Raw genomic sequence first — 22,212 nt, 5'->3', positions numbered from 1 at the left:
ATTTTTACATGGGGTCTCACTAAGTTGCTAAGGCTGGCCTTGAAACTTGCCATCCTCCTGCCTCAGCCTCCTGAGCTGCTGGGATTGCAGGCTGCGGCACTGCGTGGGTTTCCACCTCTAAATGTGTGTGTGAGACTTTGCTAAATTCTTTGAACCCTAAATATTTACTAGAACTCATTTTTTATACGCAAAATGGGTGTAATGATAGGGATCTCTAAAGAGGGGTCTTTTGAACATGAAACGCTGTCAGGGAGGTAAACCCCAGGGGCTAATGCATAGCAAACACACAGTCCACACCAGCCAGCGAGAGGGTAGCTTGTATAACATGACAACGACACTAAAAACGACCTGGAGTTAAAAGTGAGGCCACTGAGAACGAAGGTAAGGCCAAACGGCAGGTTCACCTGCTTCAACTGAAACAACAGTCGCCGTGGGTCCACACAGAATGCCAGCAGGAAAATGACAACAGGCCACAGTGAGCCCAACTGGGAGGCCGAGAGGGTGTGCCTGCTCCTCCTTCCCTGCTCCACGTGGTGGGCGCGGCACACCCAATGAGAATGAGGAAACTCCAGCGCCCAGAGCTTTCCAGCCCTGCCTACCGCCACCGCCACCGGACCACAGGCGCCCAGTGTCCCGAGGCAGCTCTGTCCATCAGCAGGTCACTGATGCTCAGTGCTCCTTGGTGGTCAGGGTATTCAAAGCCGGCTCCCGTGTGTGCTTGCCCGGGGTTATTCTGGTTCTCACTGGTGTTGTTGGCTTTCCGAGCCCCCAGTGGACACAGGGCTGCACGTGAATCCCCTGGGCATCTTTGATTCTCCTCTTGAGCTCCTGGTCTTGGGTGGAGCCTGGCTTCAGCAGCATGACCGTCATCAGCTCCGCACTCTGACCTGGCTAGGCCAGCTCCGGGGCCACCCACTGAGAGAGAGGGGCCTCTGCTTACTTACAGGCTTCCCAGGATCTCTGCCAGCCCTGGGGAAGCAAGGAGGACGCATGGAGAAAGCAGCAGACACTGTCCATGGGCACACAGTAGGACCTCCTAAATGTTTCCAAAGAGAAACGCACACAAAAAATCCCTCAGATGCTACTTGGGGGAAGAAGACTCGCATGAGAAGCAGCGCTAAAGGGAGACTCACGTGTGTCCACCGTCTCCTGCATCGGGATGAAGCCCACGGGCAGCGTGTCCTTGATGTCAATGAGCTTCATGTCCACTAACACGTTCCCCAAATGACTCTTGGGAAGAAAGAGAGACACAGACTATTAGGCTGAGCACGCCTGCAGCAGGTTCGCCATTTTGGCTTCAAGATGCACATTTAACACAATGACTTGTGCAGCTTTACGACAGCAGGTTAATTAGAGGAGGTGACACTTAATGTTCCCTAGCGGTTACGAAGGGACTCGGTGGCCGCCGGGAAGGAGTTTCATCTGCAGAACTTCAAAGCCATTCACTCAGACTGGCCTTGGTGAGCCGGGTGGGCCACCCAGCAGACGATGTGGACAGAACCCAGCAGAGGGCAGCTGTGCACACCAGTCCCTGGGCCTGGCTGCCACTCAGCCCTGAGCACCAGATCTCAGGGCAGTAGGTTTTAGAAACAGCAGATTCCTGGGCACCTGCTCGGGATGAGCTGTACCTAAACTGAACAGGGAACCCATCAGACTCCTGAGCAATCACCAGCCTGCTACCGACACACATTTCGGTCGCTAGATACATTTATTAAAATCCCAGGGATCATAAACTAACACGGCTGCCTCAGCACCGCACGTCTTCTAACACGACATGCACGAGGGCCTCTTAAGCTCCTGCTTAGTGCTGGTATTTGGGGTCCACAGTGCGCGGTTTCTGTAACCAGTGTGGACACATCTTTCTGAGACAGAGCGCCATTCTGTAACTGCAGGAGAGAATGCTCTTGAGTACACTGGCACTTGCAGCCTGTACTTCATGCTGGAAACAGCCCTAAAGAAATCTGCCCTACAACTTAAACACACAGGACCACCACTGAGGTTCATTAACATCCTCGGAGTCACCCACAGCCTCGTTCCCCTGACTCTAGTCAGAGTCAGTTACGGAGGGAATGATGGGTTCCCATCCCAAATCTCTCCTGTTAGGATCCCAGCAATGCACCCTGCCCGCCTACTTCCTGGACGTGCCTTGCCCCCGAGCCCAGCATGAGCACACTCTCGGTGTACTTCTCTGTGTCCCTGGACCAATGTCCAGGTGGTCAGCGCATGACTTTGGCCTCGGCAGCAACCTCTCAGGCTACTGTCCCCATCATTTAGTGAGGAAGGGTGTCGGCCCCACTGTGTGCAGGGCCACCTCGGCCTGCACAGTGCTGGGCCTGTGAGAAGCCACGCGGGAATCCTCACGCCCTATCTGAGCCGCGCTCTCTCGAGGTGTTCTTTTCCCTCATGTCAATCACAATCGTGTATTTGTGAGGCTGTGTGCTTGGTATCTGCCTCTCCCCTGGGGCTTAAGGACCACAGGGACCTCTGCTCCACGGCAGATCACAGCCTAGCATGGTGCCTGCTCACGGGAGGTGCTCACTAGTGATTCACTGAATAAATTAATGTGTTTTTTTTTCTTTTTGATACATTTCTTTCAACTGAGTGGGTCATGGAGAGTCAGAAATCAAACTGGATTTGCTTAGAGGGCAAATCTAAACCATATCATAAAAATCATGAAAATATGTTTAACAAATGCATCATAAATCAAAAGCGAACAAATAAAATAAATTCTTCAAATTGAAACACGAAGGTCAAGTGGCTAGTGTAACCTACAACCGGTGTTCTCATGGCCCTGCCAGCACCAAGCCCTTCTCCCTCTCTGCACCACGTGCTCACCAAGCCCAAACACGATGTGGTCTCAGGGAGCTGGGCCTCAGGAAGACAATGCACAGAGCGGCCCGTGAGTGCAGAGGGGCCAGCGCCGCATGGAATAAATCTCTGAGCTCGCAGGAGGGGTTTGAACCGTTAACCTGACTCACGAACATCAGCTGCTTCCAGAATCTAATCTATCATCATTTTTTTTCATGGCAGTTGCTTTTCCACGTCGTCACTGCTTTCTGCATTGAGGAATTAACAACCGGGCATGTTTGCTGCCCCGTAGATGGATAGGAATTCATCAGTATCCTTCTCAAATGTCTCCTCCTTGACAAGTTGGGCTTCCAGAAGTCAACTGCAAACCACTTAGCGACCTCGCCCTCCACACTCTCTACAAATGTCCCCGGTCATAAAACCAGAGCATCAGTGGTGCGGCCATTAAAAGGAGCCCGGGAAAATCCTTCTGTGCATGCAAAATGGGAGGCTGCACCGTGGATGCTTCCGCAGCCCAAGTGGCCCTCCGCACACAGGGCTGGGGCTGCCACCGCTCAGGGTTTAATACGGTAGGTCTGCGACACCATTAATTTTGCTTGTTCCTCTCCCCTCCCCCACCCGTGCTCTCTTTCATTTCCTCCTCATAAATATGAAGAACGTATTCCCAATCCTTGTTGAGCAAATGATTCATGCCAAAAGCCCAATATGCACTGACTCAGGGTATTTATATTGTCTCTGGTAGCCAGTATTTGCTAGTATACTGTAATTATTTTTGACAACCTTGCATTTAAGGTAGCCACAGATAACCAACTTAATATTCAAATGTTCATAAATCCTTCTGTTTAATATCCTCCCTACCTAATCTATGTACATTATTATTACAGGTAATGCAGAAAGTACAGGTCATGAAAAGTGCAATTAATCTCGATCCTTCCCCAGGAAGCAATGTCACTCCAAAGCCAGGTTTCTGTATTAATAGCATTATTGGGGGAAAGGAATTTAGGTTCCAGAGGAGGCTCCCAAAACTCCTACATTGGGAGTCTCAAGTCGCCTAATTAAGACTCTGCCCAGTCTGGAGATCCCACACCCTCCTGCACGGCTGTAAAAACCGCACTCTGCACAGCCCTCGCCCACACTGCGGGACCAAGACGGACGACTGTAAGGACCAAAGCTCACCCGGCTCCTGCCTCACTCTGGGGCAGCAAGTGGCCCTGCCACCTCCAGATTTGATCCCAAACCAAATTCAATCTATTGATTTGATCATTTGGAACCCATACAGGACCCATTCATTCTTTTTCCAAAAATGAAACGCACCTGCTCCTCACACTGCTGGGGGCGGGGTAGGGGCTGCTCCCGCTGCCCTCGGCCTCTCCCTACCCGTTGCACTGACACACAGCTGCTTGGTGACCAGCCAACAGTGAGGAAAGCAACACATTTTCTATAAGACACTTACTCAAGACACCCAAAACAAACAAGGCCCTGTGACTTCTTTGTCATGTTGGACTCGACAAAGTCCAAGGAACCAAAAGTGATCACAGAGCTGTGACCAGGAAGGAAGACCTGGAAAGCAGCAGGGGACAGAGGGCATGAACAGTGTTCCTTCAAGTCCTCGGGAGCCTTCCTTGCAGCCCCAAGCCTCAGTAGCACACTGACCTCCTGCAGGAAGCAGCGGATGGGATGGCGGACAGAACAAAGGTGACAAAAGCTAAAAATAGAACTAGTTTCAAAAAGAGTGTAGGTCAGCCCCAGGGACAAAGGGCAGGAGGGGCACCCCAGGGGGCAGTGAGGAAGCGCTAGGATGGGCACCACCCCAGCCCCATGAGCCCAACATCTGGAAAGGCAATGCCACCTCCTGGCCTGCTCCGTGGTGTCCCCCAGGCCACAGTGAGCCCGAGGCAGCCGTGTGGACAGGCTGCCAGCTCACGGTGAGGCGTCCCCCAGCTCAGCTGCTACCTTCCTGGTATTGAAAATGTGTTCAAAAGATTTCCAGCACTTAGTGCCAGGACTTTCCCTACTCCATTATAAGCTCAGTACATTACAACCACCAAATATGTTGCTCTTGAAGGTGGGGAAACCTAACCAAGTTCTGAACACATTAGGAGCAATTCTCCCAACAAAGAACAGGAACGGGTGGAAGAGGGTGGAAGCCAGAGAGCGGGATGGCCCACCTGTGACCACACTGGAAGGGACACACCCAGGTGCGTGACATGGCACCAGGCTGGGGCCTGTGATGGAGAGGAAGACTCCTCCCTGCCCAGGCCTCTGGGTGACGGTGTTTGAAGTCATTGTTATGGTTTGGTTTTGTTTTTTTAACCATGAACATACATTACTATTTAGCAAAGTTTATAAAAATAAGTTGGTAAAATGTTTCCAAAAAAACCCAAAACCATTTGCATTAGAAAGAGAAGTAACTATGTGGGCCAGCAATGAACTTCCCCACTGAAAATGAGAATCGGGCTGCTCCCCACCTGAGGCCAGGGAAGAGGGTGGCCTTGGACAAGCCTTAAACCCGACTCTCAGTGTCCGTCTTTATGGGGATGGCAATACTGAGGGACTGGGTGAGGGGCCAATAAGGCAGGCATGATGCAGGGGAGAAATAACAGAACTATTTCCCTCTTTTCTAAGCCGCCCATTGAAACACCTTATTGGAAAAGACTTAGTAGGGATATTTAAAGTTTCCTAATTCATGGGTCCAAGTAACAAAACCCAGCATATTAAGAGAAATCTGCACAAGTGAATACCTATCGACGGAAACAATGGACTATCTAATGTCCACAGAGACTCAAGGAGAAGTCCCTTTGGGAACCCAGAAGCAGGTAGGGCAGGTCCCCTTTGAGTAGGGCTGCCATTTGCTGGCCAGCATCAACTCCAGCTCCACTGGAAGGCGGTCATGTTCACACTACCGTGATCTGTCACTTGAAGGAAAGTAGGCAAATGAGAGCTGTGAGAGAAATTTCCTGGCTTCCTTTTGAGAACACACTTTAATGGAATTCACTGTGCACTTGGGTACATGGTTAATAATACTGTTGATAAATGAAACCCAGCGCTGGCTGCCGATTCTACCCAGTTCCCTAAAACCTCAGATAAATTAATACAGCAATGAAAGTAAACCAAAACAAAAAATGAGGAAATTCCAAACAGGAGTGTAATTATCCATGCCCACTCAACAAATAGAAACCACCCCTACACTTACATTTTCTTTGGAAAACGATCTTGTGAAACACAGGTATCTGGTAACCTTGGACTTGAACAAGCCGTCTTTCCAAAGGTCAGCGTCCACGCCATCTGCCGTCTGTGCCACCTGTGCCGGAGAGACAGGGGAGAGGATTGCAGGTGAGACAAGATGGAGCTGAAGGTGTGCACGAGCCGCTTCCTCTGTACCTGTTCCAATTAACACGGCCCCAAGTCTCCTGGCATCTCATTAGTCCGTTTCACTAGGCAGGGGAAGAGAATTTCCAAAGGGGGAAAAAGGAGAGTGTGAAAAATACAACTTCTAAAAATACTGTCCCTGGGGAAGCCACTGATTAAAGACACCCTGACAAAAATGGTTCTAAGGGAAAAGAGCCACTTTATTGTAATGGACCAAGAAGGGCTGGGGTCAGTCAGCACATTGGGGTGCTCATTACCACTTACTCGGGGTGTAGGGTGCAGAAAAGCCCAATGGGGTGTGGAATGCATCTGGGCACCCTGCGGGGTGACTGGCAGCCTCCTGCCTGGGCGGGGCCAGCAGGCATGTTATTCAGGAGGTTCTGCTGGGGACCGAGGGGGCACAGGTCAGTTACACTTGCTTCCATACTGTGTCTTCTTGGAACAGCCTTGAAAGTGGAATTCAAGGTCAGAATCGCATCGTGATTGAAAAATGAAACCAGACTCGGTACCATTCCTAGTCTCACTGGAAGCCATGTCCTCTCCTGCAGCTGAGGGAGTTCTCCTGCAGAGAATGCTCAAGGGTGAGGCCTGGATGTGCATGGCCAGGCGGGGCAGGGCGGGGCTGGCCTGGGTCCTTGCATGGTGTCCATGCTGGGTGAACAAGAGGCTGCAGGAGGCCGGATGGAGGAGCAGGAGGCCTGAAGGAGCCTCTCCCTTCTTTCTTCCTCTCCAGGCTGCCCCATCACTAGATGGCCAGGGCTTGGTCTGCGCTCTCACCCAGCTGCCAATGTGACCACATCACATAGCTGGTGAGAGCGACTAGCCTTGCACCCCGTGGTCAGCACCACCAAGGGGGCGTCCAGAAAGCCCGGGAGCAGAGCCAAATGTGGGACACACAAGAGGGGACTGGAAGCCGTTGCCTTCTGAATGCTCTTTGTTGTATCTGAGGTTTACACAGGGATCCAGTCCTTGATCTGACACGTTCCTGACAATGCTAACAAGCTGCTGAAAGCGGCTCCTTTCCTTACACAAGCCGGCCCCATCCAGCCCATCCCTGCTGACTGAGCCGGGGGTACAGTCCACAGCCTCTACCATCCTAGGCCAGGGTGGGCCAGACAAGCCTGGAGCCTCCCCCAGCCGCCTGGGAGGCTGCCTCGGAGGAGCTAGAAGGCAGCTGGCAGCAGAAAAATGCTTGGTTTTCAAACTAAACAAGTGTAAATTAGCAAATACACGGAAGGGAAAAGATAGGTCCGGATGCTAAGTGTGCAAGTCTCTTTGACCTGAAAGCGGAAGGAGGACTGGCGTGGGGATAATGCTCCAAGTGTGTGTGTAGCCGTCCTCCAGCCCCACAGGGAGCCACACCCTGGGACAAGACGGGGCCTAGAGGGCATCTTCCTGGATGGCCCGCACCAGGATTCCAGGGAGGCACCACACGCAGCAGCTCCCCACTGCAGCAAGGTGTTCCCAGACCTTCTTCCAGATTAGTCACCAATGGGGCTATCAACCCAGTCCCTTTCCCCAAGTCAGGCAGACGAGCTACAAGATCAACGCCACAGTGTGAGGAGAGGCGCCCTTGACTGAGCCAAGGTAGCATCGGAACCCAGTGTGCACACCCCTAGGGCACCATACAGAAACCTTCAAACCCCACAGTCAGGCAGCAGAGCCCAGGAAGGGAAGGCTCTGGGGGGCTGGGGTACAAGGTGGAGGACCAAAGGCCCTACAGGGAACAGGCAGACCTCACCTGGAGCCCAAAGGCTTCATCTGTCCAGGACTAGAAGCTTCCCCAAGACACTGCTTGCCATTTCACCTATGGACCAAGCACAGTGCCTGACACAAGTGGCTCAATCAAAACCCCCCCCCCCAGAGGAGGGAATGAGCAGCCGACCACCTGAGCAGAGCCCAGAGTGTGCAGCCACACGCCTGCTGGCTCCCCTAGGTAAGGCAGCAAGCACACTTTTAAATGAAGCTTCCAGGACTGAACCCCTGAGCTGCATGGGCATCTGGGTCCTCTCTACCTCAGGGGCTCACACTCCAGCCACTTCCCAAGTGACCATCCATGAGGCAGAGACCCATGCTAACACTGAGGTCACTTTTCCTCTGGCTAACCTCCCTGTTTCCTGCCTTGTTCCCTAACCATTTGCTCTGTCCAAGGCTGCTGATGACCACAGTGCCTGCAGAGCCTGGCACGGGGCTCACAAGTACCCTTGCACACACACGCACACACGCTTGTGAGAAGCTCCCACTTTTCTAGCTTTTTCCCCAGGGTGCAGGAACCTGTAAGGAGGAGAGGCAGGTGGGCTGATAACCAGGCGGGGCAGATCTCTCTTCCCTGCCAACATCCCTACAATGACCAGTAGCCAAAGCAGGAGCCTGCCAAAACCAAGAACCAGAGAGGAGCACACCAGCAGGGCCCGGAACTGTGGAATGCGCCAGTGGGGGCCTCACAGGGGAGGGGACTATTACAAGGGCCCAAGTGGCTGATGCTCAAGGAGGTGGCCTCCAACCCAAAGCCCAGGCCCAGACACTACAAGCATGAGGGTGGGAAGCAGGTCTGAATTTAGGACTCCAGTGGGTGGACTGGACCAAAGCAGCAAGATCCCAGTCCCCGCCCCATTTGGGGTATATTTCTGCAGAAGGGGTGCTAGTGAGGCTCAGGACTGCAGAACCCCAGCCCAGTGGGGAAGCAGGTCGGGGAGGAAGTGCAGCTCTAGACTAAAAACAGGGGGTTGGCTGCATAGTGGACGGGGCCCCCTCACCATGCCTGGGGCTCACTGACCTCCTCCCCACTTCCCAGTGTCTCTCCTAAACACTGGACATTGGAAGCCTGGTTACTGAGAGGCTGAGCGTGCCGGAGGTAGACCAGCATGGACTCTGGGGGCGTCCCCTACAAAGGTGCCCCACCATGCAGCCCACCAGCTCCAACCCACCAGCCAGCGCCTTGCCCCTAAATGTCAACTGACCACCTGGCTCCGGGGGGAATGTTCAAACATGAACAAAAATAAAAAAGAGAACTGGAACCTATCACAGATGATAGGAGGAAACCAGAAAGCTAGGGATGACCACAGGACAGCGGAATCCTTGGGAAGAGTGGACACGCAGCATCCAACAAACAAGAAGAGCACCCTGTAAAGACTTCTGAAAGAGGAGCCCTGGGAGAACGATATAAAGAGATGAGAAATTTAAAAAGTAAAATAACTAAAATTAAAAACTTTTAAAACTACTGAAAGAGAAAGTTAAGGAAATTTTCCAGAAGGTAAAATGCAAACATGAGGAGAGAGATGAGGGGAAAGAACCAAGAAGGTTCTTGAGGAGCCAGCCAAGTTCAGAGAGAAGTCAAGGGAAGAGCGCGAACCTGGCCCTGAGAGGTCCCGAGCGGTCCAGCCCGAGAAGAGGGAGCCCCACCCCAGAGCAAAGCAGCAAATCACCCCGAAACCACCTACACACCCGCAGAGGGAGTGAGCAGGCACCTACAGCAGAGGTGGAGTCAGATTCATCATGCTTCAGCCATAAGGTGCAACTAAAAGAAAAGATGTCCTCCAAGTTCTGAGGAATGCTGGGGTTCCACACCTGAGCCACTGTCAGGTGGCTGACAGGAGGCTCAGTAGAGACCTGTGCAGATGTGCATGCCCTTGGAAAGGTCGCCTCCAGGGGCTCTCTTAGGAAGCTGCAGGGATGAGGACGCAGAACCTGGGACTCAAAGGACAGGGAGGAAACCACCAACTCCAGGAAATGGGGCCCACAGGGCAACAGTGAGGATGGTGGCACACCTGGCCACAGGGGATTTCCTGTGGAAGAGAAGTCAGGGCCTGCCACCTCTGGGGGAGGGGGTATGGATCAAAGGCGGGGTAAACTGCACTTAAGCAGCTGGAAGAAATAGAGACAGGCAAGGGACAAAGGTGTTGGTGCTTTTAGAAAAGAGAAAACAACAGGCATAAAGTGACTGAAGGAATATCATTCACTTCAGGGGCACCAACGGTTTGCACCATCGGCATTAAACAGGGAGCCTTACCTCCCCAAACTCCGAGCCGCTGCCGAATGGGGGCTGTAAGAGGAGAAAGGCCTAGGGCAGGCCGAGTGAGAAGCGCAGCACAGTCGAGCTGCTGGGGACATGCAGATAAGGTGGTGGAGCAGGAACACTGTGGAGAGCTGAAAGTCACTGCCCCGGGAAGTGGCAAGGGGCCTGGGTGGGCATTATCTTTTCTTATAAGCCTTTTGGTGCTCTTTAGTTTTCCAACTGTGTGTGCACATGCCACTTTGTAAATTTTTAACTTTACGGGTCTGAGAGCTGGGGAAATGACATGGAAGATGGTAAGGAACACGATTCCTTATAGATAAACCACCCAGGGTCACCACCATCAGGGACAGTCCCACCGTGTCAATGGGCTCACTCCTAGTTCCCAGGCAGATAACCAAATCCAGAGCGGCTCCTACAGCAGGGTCCAGCCTTCCCCACGGCCAGAGTCCACCACAGGATAACCTTCCGATGGCCCAGGAGAGGCGGCAGCACCAGCCTGCACAGGACTTTCAGGACAGGGCTTGGCCTCTGTCACACAGCTCAGGCCTCCCATGTCCTTTCCTGGCTTAAGGATAGAGGTCACATTCTAGCAGTTACAGAAGAAGATGTGCCTGGACACCCCAACAAGCCTTTGATGTGGGACTGGCTGCCTCTAAGACACTGCACTTGTGGGAGCCCTGGGGAAGATGTGACATCCTGCTGGGGGCAGGGCTCAGGCTCTCCTGAATGCTGGCCAGCACCTCAAAGCCAGTCACCTGCATCTTCAGATTCCTCCCCACAACCCATGACATGCACTCTATCTCCCCAGTTTACAGAGGAGAAAATGACAAACTTACTCAAAGTTGTTCAATGGGGCCCTGCCTTTGGTAAATGCCTTTAGGACAGTTGACCAGCCACATGCGGCCTATCTGGAACATACCAGAAGGACCTGCCCATACAGAAAGAGTCACTGAGGGGCACCAGGTACCACCATGGTGAGAGGAAGCTGGGAGCCCAGAGGATCAACTCGACTGCTGCAGACACGCGGCTCTTGAGGGCACTTTTGGGAACATGTATGTTTCGAGAATTCTGCTTTGACAACAGTAGCATATGAGAAGACTGTGAGCTAAGGTTTGAACGTCCCCTCCAGAACTCACGCTGAAAAGTAACTGCAACTGTATGCAGCGGTGGCCTTTAAGAGGTGACGAGGCCACAGGAGTTGTCCTGACAGTGGGATGAGGCTGGCCTCGTGCATGCTGTCCTGTGCATTCTTGCCATGTGACATTTTCTGCCACATTAAGACACAGGGAGAGAAGGCCTTTGCCAGAGGTGGCAAAAACTAGAGTAAAGCACAGTAACCCTAATTTTTACACCACATGGCTTACTCGTTTTGTGACCTCCGTCCCAGCCCGCAGCCCTGGTGGTTTTAAAAGGCCTCCCTCACACATCCAGGAAGGGCCAGGGTTTTAATCAAGTTCTTTTGGTTGCAAGACAGAAGCACTCAAGATTACCTAATTCAGGGAGAAAGCATAGGACGTGTACCCAGAAGCCAGGAGTAACCAGGCCACCAGCCTCAGAAAGAGAAAGCACCTTTGTCCATGGGGGCCAACACGTGGCCCCTCGGGCTCCGCTTTCCTGCTTTCCCTGATCAGCCCCCCTCCGGCCTCCGTCAGCCTCCCACCACGTTTCTGCTCACTCCAGCACTGCTGATCCTCTCAGATCATCAGCGCCGTGAGTCACGTGCCGATCCATCTGATTTTAGCAGATGAGAAGCTGAGGAGCAGGAGTGTCAGTCCCAGTGTGGGGTGTCCCCATGGTGGACCTCGGCTTAGGACGATATGTACGTGTGGACCTGAGTCCAAGACCTGCTACGTGGGGAAACTGCTTATCAAAAAGTATACAAGAGAATACACTTAAACAGCTCCCACGGGGCAAGGAAAAGACACGCGCTCAGGCAGCACCAGGCTGAGGCCGCCGACAGCCCTCGGCAGCTCTGTCCGGGACACAGCAGCATTTGGCCTGGGTAGTTACGAAACCAAGGGAGAACAACACATGCGACTATTCTTTGTCAAACTGTTAAGGACACTTTGAAAGTGGGGGGGACACCAGTGCTGAGGGGCACAGCAGTCACCCCTGGGGTGAGCATCAAGAGGTCCTTCGAGTCATGTGAGGTGCCGTTTATCACAGGCCTTAGAATCACACTGTCCAGGCCCAAGAATCCTACTTCTGGGAGAGCCTGAGGACATGGTCAGTTTTGTGCCCAAGCATGCACCAGTCACCTGCCCTTCACTGCAGGAGTGTGCTGAGCTCAGGGTACCCCAGGCTGCTCCGGAGCTACAGACAGAGCGCTGAAGGAGAGGGGCCAGCCACGGACCCCAAGAGCCACATTCCAGATGGGGGAAGGTACACAGTAAACACAGAAGCAAACCAAGCTTGGGACCTAATTGCCTTGTGTAAAAATGCAATAGGATGATGGGGGCGGCAGCTGGCGAGAGAGGGGTGGGACCCCCCCATGTCAGGTGGGCTGGGGGTGTGCTCTGCGCAGGGGGGTGGGCTGGCACTGGATGGAAAGGGAGAAACCTGCAAGATCTGTGGGGCAGGGAACAGCTACTGCACAGCCCTGAGGGGGACACAAGTTGATGGGCTAGGGGACAGAAAGTGGGCTCCCTGACCAGAGCCCAGTATAAGGGGAAGTATGTCACCTCTGCCCACTGGGCTCTGTTTATAAAGGCAGAGGTGAGAGAGGGTAAACTGCTGTGAGACCAGCCTCACAATGAAGACTCGGGAGCCACGTAAGCAACGTGAGGGGCGCAGAACTGAGAACACAGCTCAGGGGTAAAAGTAAGCCACAAAGTGGTTCATACAGGACAATTCCAATTCATTGTTTTAAGAACTGTATAGAAAAGGATCTAGACTAGTATAAAGCAAAGTGCTAGCTAGCTGCTGTTTGGCTCTGTGCAGTGGAGATTATGGATATGTTTTTTTAAATGTTCTTTAATTTGTATATTTCTCATTTTTTTGGTTAATGAGCATATACAGCTTTTATAATGAGAAAAATCTCAATTGTAAAGACTTCACTTGTCTAATCTGACGAACTTAAATTTGAGAGATCTATTGTAAATCAATCAGCTGCCCTGCTAAGCCACCCAAAGAGGAGCCGGGCAGTCAGTCATTAAGCACCCAGAAGGCTCTGGGCATCCAGCTCCCCCTCTGGTAACAGCACCTGACACTGGAGAGAGACTCTCCAAAGCCACGTTCACCACCCATTTCCTCAACCTCTTCACACCCTGTGTTTAAAGAGAGCCCACCCACAATTCAAAGGTACACCAGGCAGACAGTGAGCAGCCAGGGGGCAGGAAACTCTGCAGACATTCTGGGGAAAATATCTGGCTGACAGGATGCACAAGAAGGAAGTTCAGAGGCCTCTGGACATACTGGGTCATCCACTGTGGAGCCACCTGGGGCCCAGGCAGACCATGCAGCAGCTTAAACTCTTCAGCAGAGCAGTTCAGCAAGGCAGGACGGCCGGAGCCTAGCTGTCCATCCTGCCAGTCCCTAGCAGGAATCAGGCTGCCCCAGACTGTCTGCAACCTTCCAGTAAAGTAGAACCAGCTGGTGAACTCGGTGACCAGTCCAGGAGCTGTTCGGTGCTTTTCAATTCTGTTTTGATTTACATCATTTTATTATTTTTTATTCTGAAAAGAGAGCGCGAGTCTGCCAGACCTTTGGCCAAAATGTCTAATACTGTAGAGCAAAAGAGATGGCGTGCAAGTTTCCTCCGTGAGACTGGTCTCCGGCCGTCTCTGGGTCATTCTCTCCGCAGACACGACCACCCGCCCCTCTCCGGGCTGCCTCGCACTCACACAGCCCGCTCACCTCTGGCTCTTTCCTTGTGGCCACATCCTGCCGCCTCAGCGCCTGTACCCCTAGTGTGTCATTCATGTGGACCTGGTCTCATCACTCGGGGCCTGACTGAAAGAACCTGCCACTGCAGAGCCTCCCTGGAGACACCAGCAGGAAGAGCTTGCAGTCTTGGGGTCAGGTGGACTCGAGTTCAAGTCCCAGCCACGTTCATACGGGGTTTCCCAAAATCACCCTGTGACTCTGAGCAGCCTCGAAAAGCAGAAAACAGTAGTGACAGCCACCCCATGCAAGTATTTGTGAGGATTAAATGAGAGAAAACACCAAACCACAAGGAGAATCCACTTGAGACCCACGGTGAGAGCTCTCAACACAGACACAGAGTGAGAGATGTTGGCACATCAGACTCCCGAAACTCTGCTGGGGGCCTTGGAACATGGGGTGGTCACCTCAGAAAGCAGACTGGCAGTTCCTCAAAATGTTACAGAGTTACCACAGGATCCAGCAATCCCGCCCGCAGGTTCAGACCCACCAGAAACAAAAGCCTGTGTCCAACCACAGCCTGTGCCCGCACTCACGACAGGTAGCAGAAACAAATGCCCACCGCCTGACGAATGACACGGGGCCACCCATTAACACGCTGCAACTTGGATGAACTTGAAAATACCATGCTGATCAATAAGACGGTCATGGAAGTCCACAGACTGCATGATTGTGTTCATATGAAATGTCCAGAAAGGGAAAGTCCACAGCGAGAGACAGTAGATTGGTGGCTGCCAGGGGCTAGAGGGAAGCTGGGGGGGACTTTAGGGAGGACAACTGCTCTGTAATCAGACAGTGGTAATGGCTGTTCACTTCATGAATATACTAAAAACCACTGAGCTGTACACTTAAGAGAATGAATCTTATGATATGTGAACTGTATCTCAATAAAGCTGCTATTGTTTTTAATGCACTCAGCACAAGGCCTGGCACCTGGCAGACATGTTAAAAATGTTGTTATTTATCATTATCTCTGGTCCTCAAAAAAACCTGTTGTAGTCAGTGGCTATTCTTCTGAATACCAAGACAGATCCCCCGCTTACGGCACACAGTCAGATCCGTGCCGAACAAACCGCTAAAGAATGCACAACACAAACGGTGCCCAGAGACTGACACTGGGCATATCAGCATCTCGGGAGACAGGACTTTCTTCACTCCACCTGTTGCCCAGGTGCCTGGGCCACTGCAGGCACTAACAGATGGCTCCTGAGATGGGCAGGGCAAAGAAAGCAGAGGACAGTGGTCACAAGTCCTGGCTGTGCACCTCCTGAGGGGGAAGGTGGTCACACAGGGTGGTCAGCTCCTGGGACTGAGAGGCCCACAAGAGGGGAGGTGGGAGACACACCAGGCAGGACAGCTGAGTCCCCTCCCTGTTCCAGCTCACAGGAGGGAGGCCTGGGCCAGAAGTGCCCCTGCTCGCCACACCAGATGGCCAGGTTGGGACGTGGCCTGGGCCTGCAGAGACCTGTGGGAAGCAGTTGCAGTGGCCCAGAGGATGCCCCGTGGCTGGTGGGTATTTAGGTGATGACCCCCCTCTCAGCAGTGTGACATGGTCTTTCCCAGAGCCTTTATAGATGACAGCAGCTAAATACTCAAGCATAGCATTCAGACACCTGGCAGTCATTGATCACAGAACAAAAACCCAAATAGAACCTCTCTTCAGGTCAACAAATCTTGGTGGATTAAAGACTAAATATGAAAAGCAACTTTAACACTTTCAGAAAAAAATGTGTCATATCTTTGTTTATTTAATAGAAAGAATTATTAAAGAAACAGACACATGTACAAGAATACTGGGGAATTCTCCCCTAAATTAAAAACTTTGATACCACAAAGATTCAAAGCACTGAGACAAGCCTCAGACCATCCCCACACTGGATTAACATCCAAATAACAAAATCCAGAACTCCCCCAAAGAAATGAGGAAATAATCCACAAGAATAATGCTGTGCTATTACCTAAGAAAACACTCCACCTCTCCACTCCAGGACATGCACACTTAAAATGACCATGAAAAACTGTTCATGGAAAACCCCACAAATGTCCAACAGGAGACCCACTAAGCAGACTTCCTCCTCCACTTAGTGAAGCCCAGACCTGCACCCCACCCTGAAGAGCACATTAGTACAACCCGCCAATTCCACTCCTCAACTGCTCCCTAGAGAAACTCTTAGCACAGAGAAGGAGGATATTATCTGCAACATTGTTTGTAGTAGTAAATTATTGGAAACAACCCACAACCTCATTAACAGAAGGACGAATAAATAAGTTCATGAAACAGATTTCTACACAGCCTTGAAAATACACAAACCATCAGCAAGGACACATCCCAAGAACAATGCTAAACAAAAAAAGCAAGTTGAAAAATATGTAATCTATAAATTTAGAATCCATATGAAGTTTGAAAACAGGGAAAAATTTACAGGAATGACAAACAGCAACTCAGAACAGTATACACTCTGGTAAGGAAGTGGGTGTGGGCATCAAAATTTCAAAACATCTGATATCAACTTGGTGAAACATCAGGACACAGAAAAGCTGCAAGGTGGTTGCTCAAGCATTTCTTAAATGATTCTCTACACTTTCCATATATTTTAATTGTCTCAATTTTTAATCAGATAATAAACCTGAAATAGAAAATATTTTTTCAATATGCTCAAAAATGTTATTAAAAATTGTTATTAAAGACAATCAAGAAATGATTTTTTTCAGAATTTTCACACTGAAATGTCTTGTGGCATTTTGGTTTGCTAAGTCTGACCACCCTAACCAGGGGGCAGTGCTCCTGCTTTGTGGAGCGAGCACTGGAGGACACCGGTGGGGGCCTCATGCCACGGGGAACACGGCACCCCAGTTAGCGGGAGGCAGGAGTGTACATGCAAGACCTAAACGTCATTCATAGAAACGGCACTGCCTGAAAAATGATTTCATGCATTTGAGAGATGCGAGCACAAGGACACGTTTCACAGAGGCCAAGGAAGGATCAGGAGGAATAGGCAGAGTCAGGGCAGGGACAGAAGCCAGGGCTGTGGCCCAGAGGGGTGCAGCTTTGGCTTCACTGCTGCATTATTTTAAAAAAAGATCTTCGTATGTTCCTTTTCAAATTAGAAATAATAGTAATTATTATTATTAATTATATTTATATATTATTTTATATATTATATTATCATTATACATATATTATATATAATATATATTACATATCATATTATATCATATATTATTTTATATATTAAATTTATATAATAATCATCATCATCATTATTATTATTATTTGTAAAAGGAACAAAACAAGTCCAGTAAGTATGTCCAAACCACCCACAGTATGTGTGGAGCAGAGGAAAAGAAAGCTCACATTTTCACTCTTTAGTCTAGATCATTCTATAGGATTTTGATTTTATGAGATGAGCTTTTCTAATTTCGCGAATATCCTGAGTTATCGTTCTCCTTTTGTTATAGGCAAGGTCCCCAAACTCTTTCCCCACAGGACCTGGAAGAACTGACGTCACTGTGGGTGACACATGTGCCGAGCAGGGAAGGCAGGGGAAGGCGGAGGAGCTGTGTGGAAGGCTGCTCAAGAGCACCTGGACTCTCGATGGCCGCGGCCCGGGTTCCAAACCCCCCTGGCTGGAATCTGGGATCACGATTCGTCCTCCCTGTACCTCCCCTCCTGGGCCAGGAAAGCTGACGATGCGGTCACTTAAAACATGGGCCTGTGCTGGACCGATGTGATCTGAGGCCTTGCCTGGCTTTGAAGGAGCTGTATGACCTTGGCAGCTTCTCCAGCGCAAGCCTCAGCTTCTGTCTCTAAATACAGACAACAGATTCTGCCTCACACAGTTATAATAACAATTATAAGAAACAATTCTAAGTAAAGTGCTTTGCCCAGTACCTAATGTTACAGCGATTACAGCGATGACTTGACCACTGGTGAACACCAATACTGCTGGTGTCCCTGGCGCGGCTTCCCTTCCCCACACAGGCAGAGCCCTCTGCCCACACCTGCAGCCATCAACAGGGTGCAATTCAACTCTTCAGGCCACAGATCTTTACTTTTCTTTCAATAAACATTTATGAAGCACTCATGATGCGCCGAGCTCATCAGATATAAGCAGACGTGCTCAAGGCAAGCTGAACCCACGCTGTGGGTACCTGGGGAGAGCTGGACGTGGAGGCCAGAGACCTGGCCTGGAGCTCAGTTCGGCCACGCCTACCATGTGACCTCCAGAGGAGCCCCTGGGCCCTCTGTGGCTTTCTTTTATTTGTAAAATAAGATTGTAACTCCACAGGCCCCTAACGTGAAATAATGCCATCTGGGAAACAAGTAGCACAGTGTCAGTCATTCTAAGAAGGTGCCTCAGGGAGGACATCTGCAGCCGCGGAGGGAGGACCACAGCCCTGCTGAAGAGGCCATCAGCCAGGATGGGTGTGAGGATCTGGCCGGCGTGGAGGCCAAGGCCAAGAACTATGCTGCAGAAGGCGAAGAAACTCCCTGGGAGGAGCCCCTGGAGGACTCCGGCTGCACTGGTGGAAACAGCTCAGAAGAGGGACGACGGGTTGGCTCTTTCCCAGCGGTGGGGCCTGGGTGGAAAGGAAACAAGACTGAACGCTGAGGTCCAGGATCCGCCAGCCCGAGGCAGGGGAACAGGCCTGCCTGGTTCTGAGGAGACGGCAGGCTGCTGCATGGGGACCACAGCCCGGCCTGGTGTGGCTGTACCCAGGAGGGAGGAGGGGCACACAGGAGGCTGGGGTCAGCGCCTGCACTGTGCACTGTGGGGAAGTCCCCTGCAAGAAGGGGAGATTGGGAGGAGCGAGGCAGAGAGTGGGTGAAATCAAACCTAAGGGCTGTGTGTGAGAGGAAGGAAAGAGGGACAGATAGAAGGACATCTGATGACCTAAGACTGCAGTAACACAGCAAGAAAATGCAATGCAGTGAGCAAGTCTAAAACAATAGGAACAACAGAGTGCCACTACTGTGCATGTGCGCACACACACACACACACACAGGGGAAACCCAAAGGGTGCCTGTCACGGGTTAAGAGTCGTTTTCCTCTGAGTGGTAGGACTAGGGGTCACTTTACCCTCTTCCTTGTGCTTTTCGTCATCTTGTAAACATTCTACAACAAACATGGATTGGTTCTGTATTCAAGAAATGAGTATATGAGGAAGGAATTGGTTAACAGTGTCCAAAGTTGACACAAACTCTAAAGAATAAGGATCAGGAAAAGGACAGGAACTAAGGGGAGTGGGGAGAGAAGGAAGGGGAGGACGCGTGTGACAGAGGGGGCTGCAGGGCAGCAGGCGGCGGGAGGTGGCAGGGGAGGCAGCAGCAGGTTGCTGAGGGAAGAGTTGAGGGGGGAGAACTCTACTGCCACCAAGGCAGGGTCTCAAGTGGCCACAAAAACTCATGGGGCACTAACCTGGGGAAGGAAGAGGGCCACCAGAAGGGGCTGTCCTTTCTCACTTTCATCCTGGGAACCGAGGCTCCATGCAGGGACCATTGTCACCACTCGGTTCCAAGTACCTAGCCCAGGACCTTCGTGTGGGACCTTAGTAGGTAACTGCTAACACAGGACACAAGCCCCCGAGTCTGACAGATCTCCCTCTGAACCCACGGTTGGGTGCAGACTACTTAGGAGCCTTCAGAAATGGTCAATCACAAGCCCTCAGAGGGGGCTAAAAGTTTCTGGAGACTCAAGACTTCGGAGTGCCTTCTTAAAAACAAGAAGGAAGTTCTTCCATAGAACCAAGTCCACCCACCTCAAGGCAGGCCCAACCACTGAACAGACAGGATTTCTGAGTGCAGTCCAAACAGGCTACAAGGACAGTGGGACTGAGAAAAGGTGGCCTGGCACTGACAGGCAGCACTGTGTGCACCTCAGCAGGCCCCCCGCAGCATCTGGTTCAAAAAATAGTGGAACCAGGGCTCAGCGGGAATCCAGCAGCCCTCATGGCCTCCTAGGCCTTGGGAAAGGATGTTGCCTGCACTCTGGCCTGAAGGCCCCCTCCCCTGGGCACTGCCCAAGCTCTCTGCATAGACCAGAGGGAGTGGGGACACAGCCTCCTGCTGCAGCCAATCAACTCAGCCTGCAAGGTCTGGCTCTGGTTTTAACCAAGGGATCCGGAAGAGACCCAGTGATACAGGAGGGCGCAAGAGCGAAAGTGATGGGGTTTCAGAAAAGACAAGTTGAACTCCTGCTGTTCATGAGTCACCCTCCATGACAGGAAGCAAGAAAGCACGGGAGATGAACTGACCCGCGTGACTAAGTCACTCTTGTTATTTACTCTATTACTCAGCTCTCAAACCACATTGCAGCTGTAATTGCATTTCAATTCATGTTTAACACAAACATAACTTAGCTGGATGCTGGCATCCAATATCCTAGACACAGGAAGGCAAAACAGAGAAGAACCAGCTAATTCAATTGGATAAATGTTCTGTGCCTGCCTGGTGGCATCGGTATGCAGCCAGGCACTGTGTGGGTACTGGGGGTGCAGCTTCGCGGAAGACACTGCCCCATGCATGCGTGCAGAGGCTCAGAGCACAGGGAGAGACACACGGGACCAGCAGCAGCTGTCCTTACACAGGGCAAGAGTTGCAACACAGGAAAGTAAAGGTGCTGTCAAAGCAGAAGCACAGCTTCCCAGGGAGAAGGACGAACGGCACGCATCAGTGCTAAGGCAGAGGCAGGCAAGGCGCCAGCGCCTTGGGGACTTGGAGTTCAAGAGGTAGAGCAAGGACTGTAACAGTAGGTAAGGGACGAACCAAAACCAGACTTAGATGCCAGTCAAGTCCATCCACTTGACAGACACCTACTGAGCACAAGTAGACATTCACTGGAAAGTAAAACAATGAATTTGTTCTTTTACTTTTTTGGTAAGGGGGATTGAACCCCCAGGGGCGCTTAACCACTGAGCCACATCCCCAGCCCTTTTAAGTTTTTGTTTTTGAGACAGGGTCTCACTAGGTTGCTTAAGGCCTCACTAAGATGCTGAGTTTGGCACTGAACTTGCGATATTCCTGCCTTAGCCTCCTGAGCCTCTGGGATGACAGGTGTGCACCATCGTGCCTGGCTCACGAATTTGTCTTTGAAGCTAAAAACAAAGGGCCAGAGCACAATTTTAAACAGGGGCGATTACCAATTCTCATGGAATGTTTCCACTGACAGTTGGTCAAGAAGACTAGAGAAGGCTGGGGTGCGCTGGGAGGGCTTCAGCAGGTGCAGTGAGGCAGGGTCAATGGTATCTGCTCAGTCGACATGGCCAATCTCTCCTTCCCCTCGCCCACTCTCACCTGCCCCTCCCCACAAACACAGCGGAATCTGCAGTGACAACTTCCCAACACACGACGTTGCTGACTTCTTATCCTAAACCATGATCCAAAGGGTCATGAACAGTCAGGAAACAAAGTGGAGAATAGAAGCAGTAAGAAAATTCAGTGAGGTTGTTGGATATAAGAGAAATTTATTTTTTAAAAAATCAGTTTTCCTCTATACAAAACACACAAACCATAACTGATAACCATTAGAGAACTCAACAAGGAAAACAGCACTGACCCAACAGCAGCACTAGTCACATCATTGAGTCAGCTCTCTGAACCTAGGAAGTTTACCATTTTTTTTTCAAAACTTTGGGACACGTGGGAATTACCTGTTCCATGGAAATCTGGGGAATGTTAACTGAAAACATTTTGAGCCTACTGCTCTTGTTGGAAAAAAATATCTAATAACATTTCTAATTTCTTTCTTGGATAAACTTTAAAAAAAAAAAAACAGGTATTGAACCACTGAGCCATACCCCCAGTCCTTTTTTTTCTTTTTTAATATTTTTAGTTGTAGATGGACATAATATCTTTAATTTACTTATTTTTATTTGGTGTTGAGAATTGAACCCAGTGCCTCATACATGCTAAGCAAGTACTCTATCGCTGGACTACAACCCCAGTGCCCAGTCCTTCTTAAAAAAATTATTTTTTAAAATTTTGAAACAGGGTCTCTCTAAGTTGCTTAGGGCTAAGCTAAATTGCTAAGGCTGGCCTTGAATTTGCAATCCTCCTGCTTCCGCTTCCTGAGCCACTGGGATTATAGGCATAAGTCCCATGGGATTATAGGCATAAGTCTATGGCTTGGATACGGGTT

The 22,212-nt window shown here is 50.9% G+C and overlaps 1 protein-coding gene across 6 annotated transcripts in view; it reads right to left on the bottom strand.

The window, feature by feature from the left end:
• The window catches only part of Mvb12b (multivesicular body subunit 12B), a 165,941-nt gene that overhangs the window by 100,566 nt on the left and 43,163 nt on the right, over window positions 1–22,212 (bottom strand). For all 6 annotated transcript variants that reach the window (XM_058581766.1, XM_058581767.1, XM_046451539.2 and 3 more), the window contains 2 exons: window positions 6,002–6,109; window positions 1,134–1,230 (listed from right to left, as the gene is read on the bottom strand). In XM_058581766.1, the coding sequence (XP_058437749.1) occupies window positions 1,134–1,230; window positions 6,002–6,109 (205 nt within the window). The remainder of the gene's footprint in view (window positions 1–1,133; window positions 1,231–6,001; window positions 6,110–22,212) is intronic.

This window comes from Marmota monax, unplaced genomic scaffold (assembly GCF_021218885.2).
Source record: "Marmota monax isolate L192 unplaced genomic scaffold, Marmota_monax_Labrador192_F-V1.1 WCK01_AAM20220418_F8-fsc00020, whole genome shotgun sequence".
NCBI classification, from domain to species: Eukaryota; Metazoa; Chordata; class Mammalia; order Rodentia; family Sciuridae; genus Marmota; species Marmota monax.
This window is presented reverse-complemented; position numbering and strand designations above follow the sequence as displayed.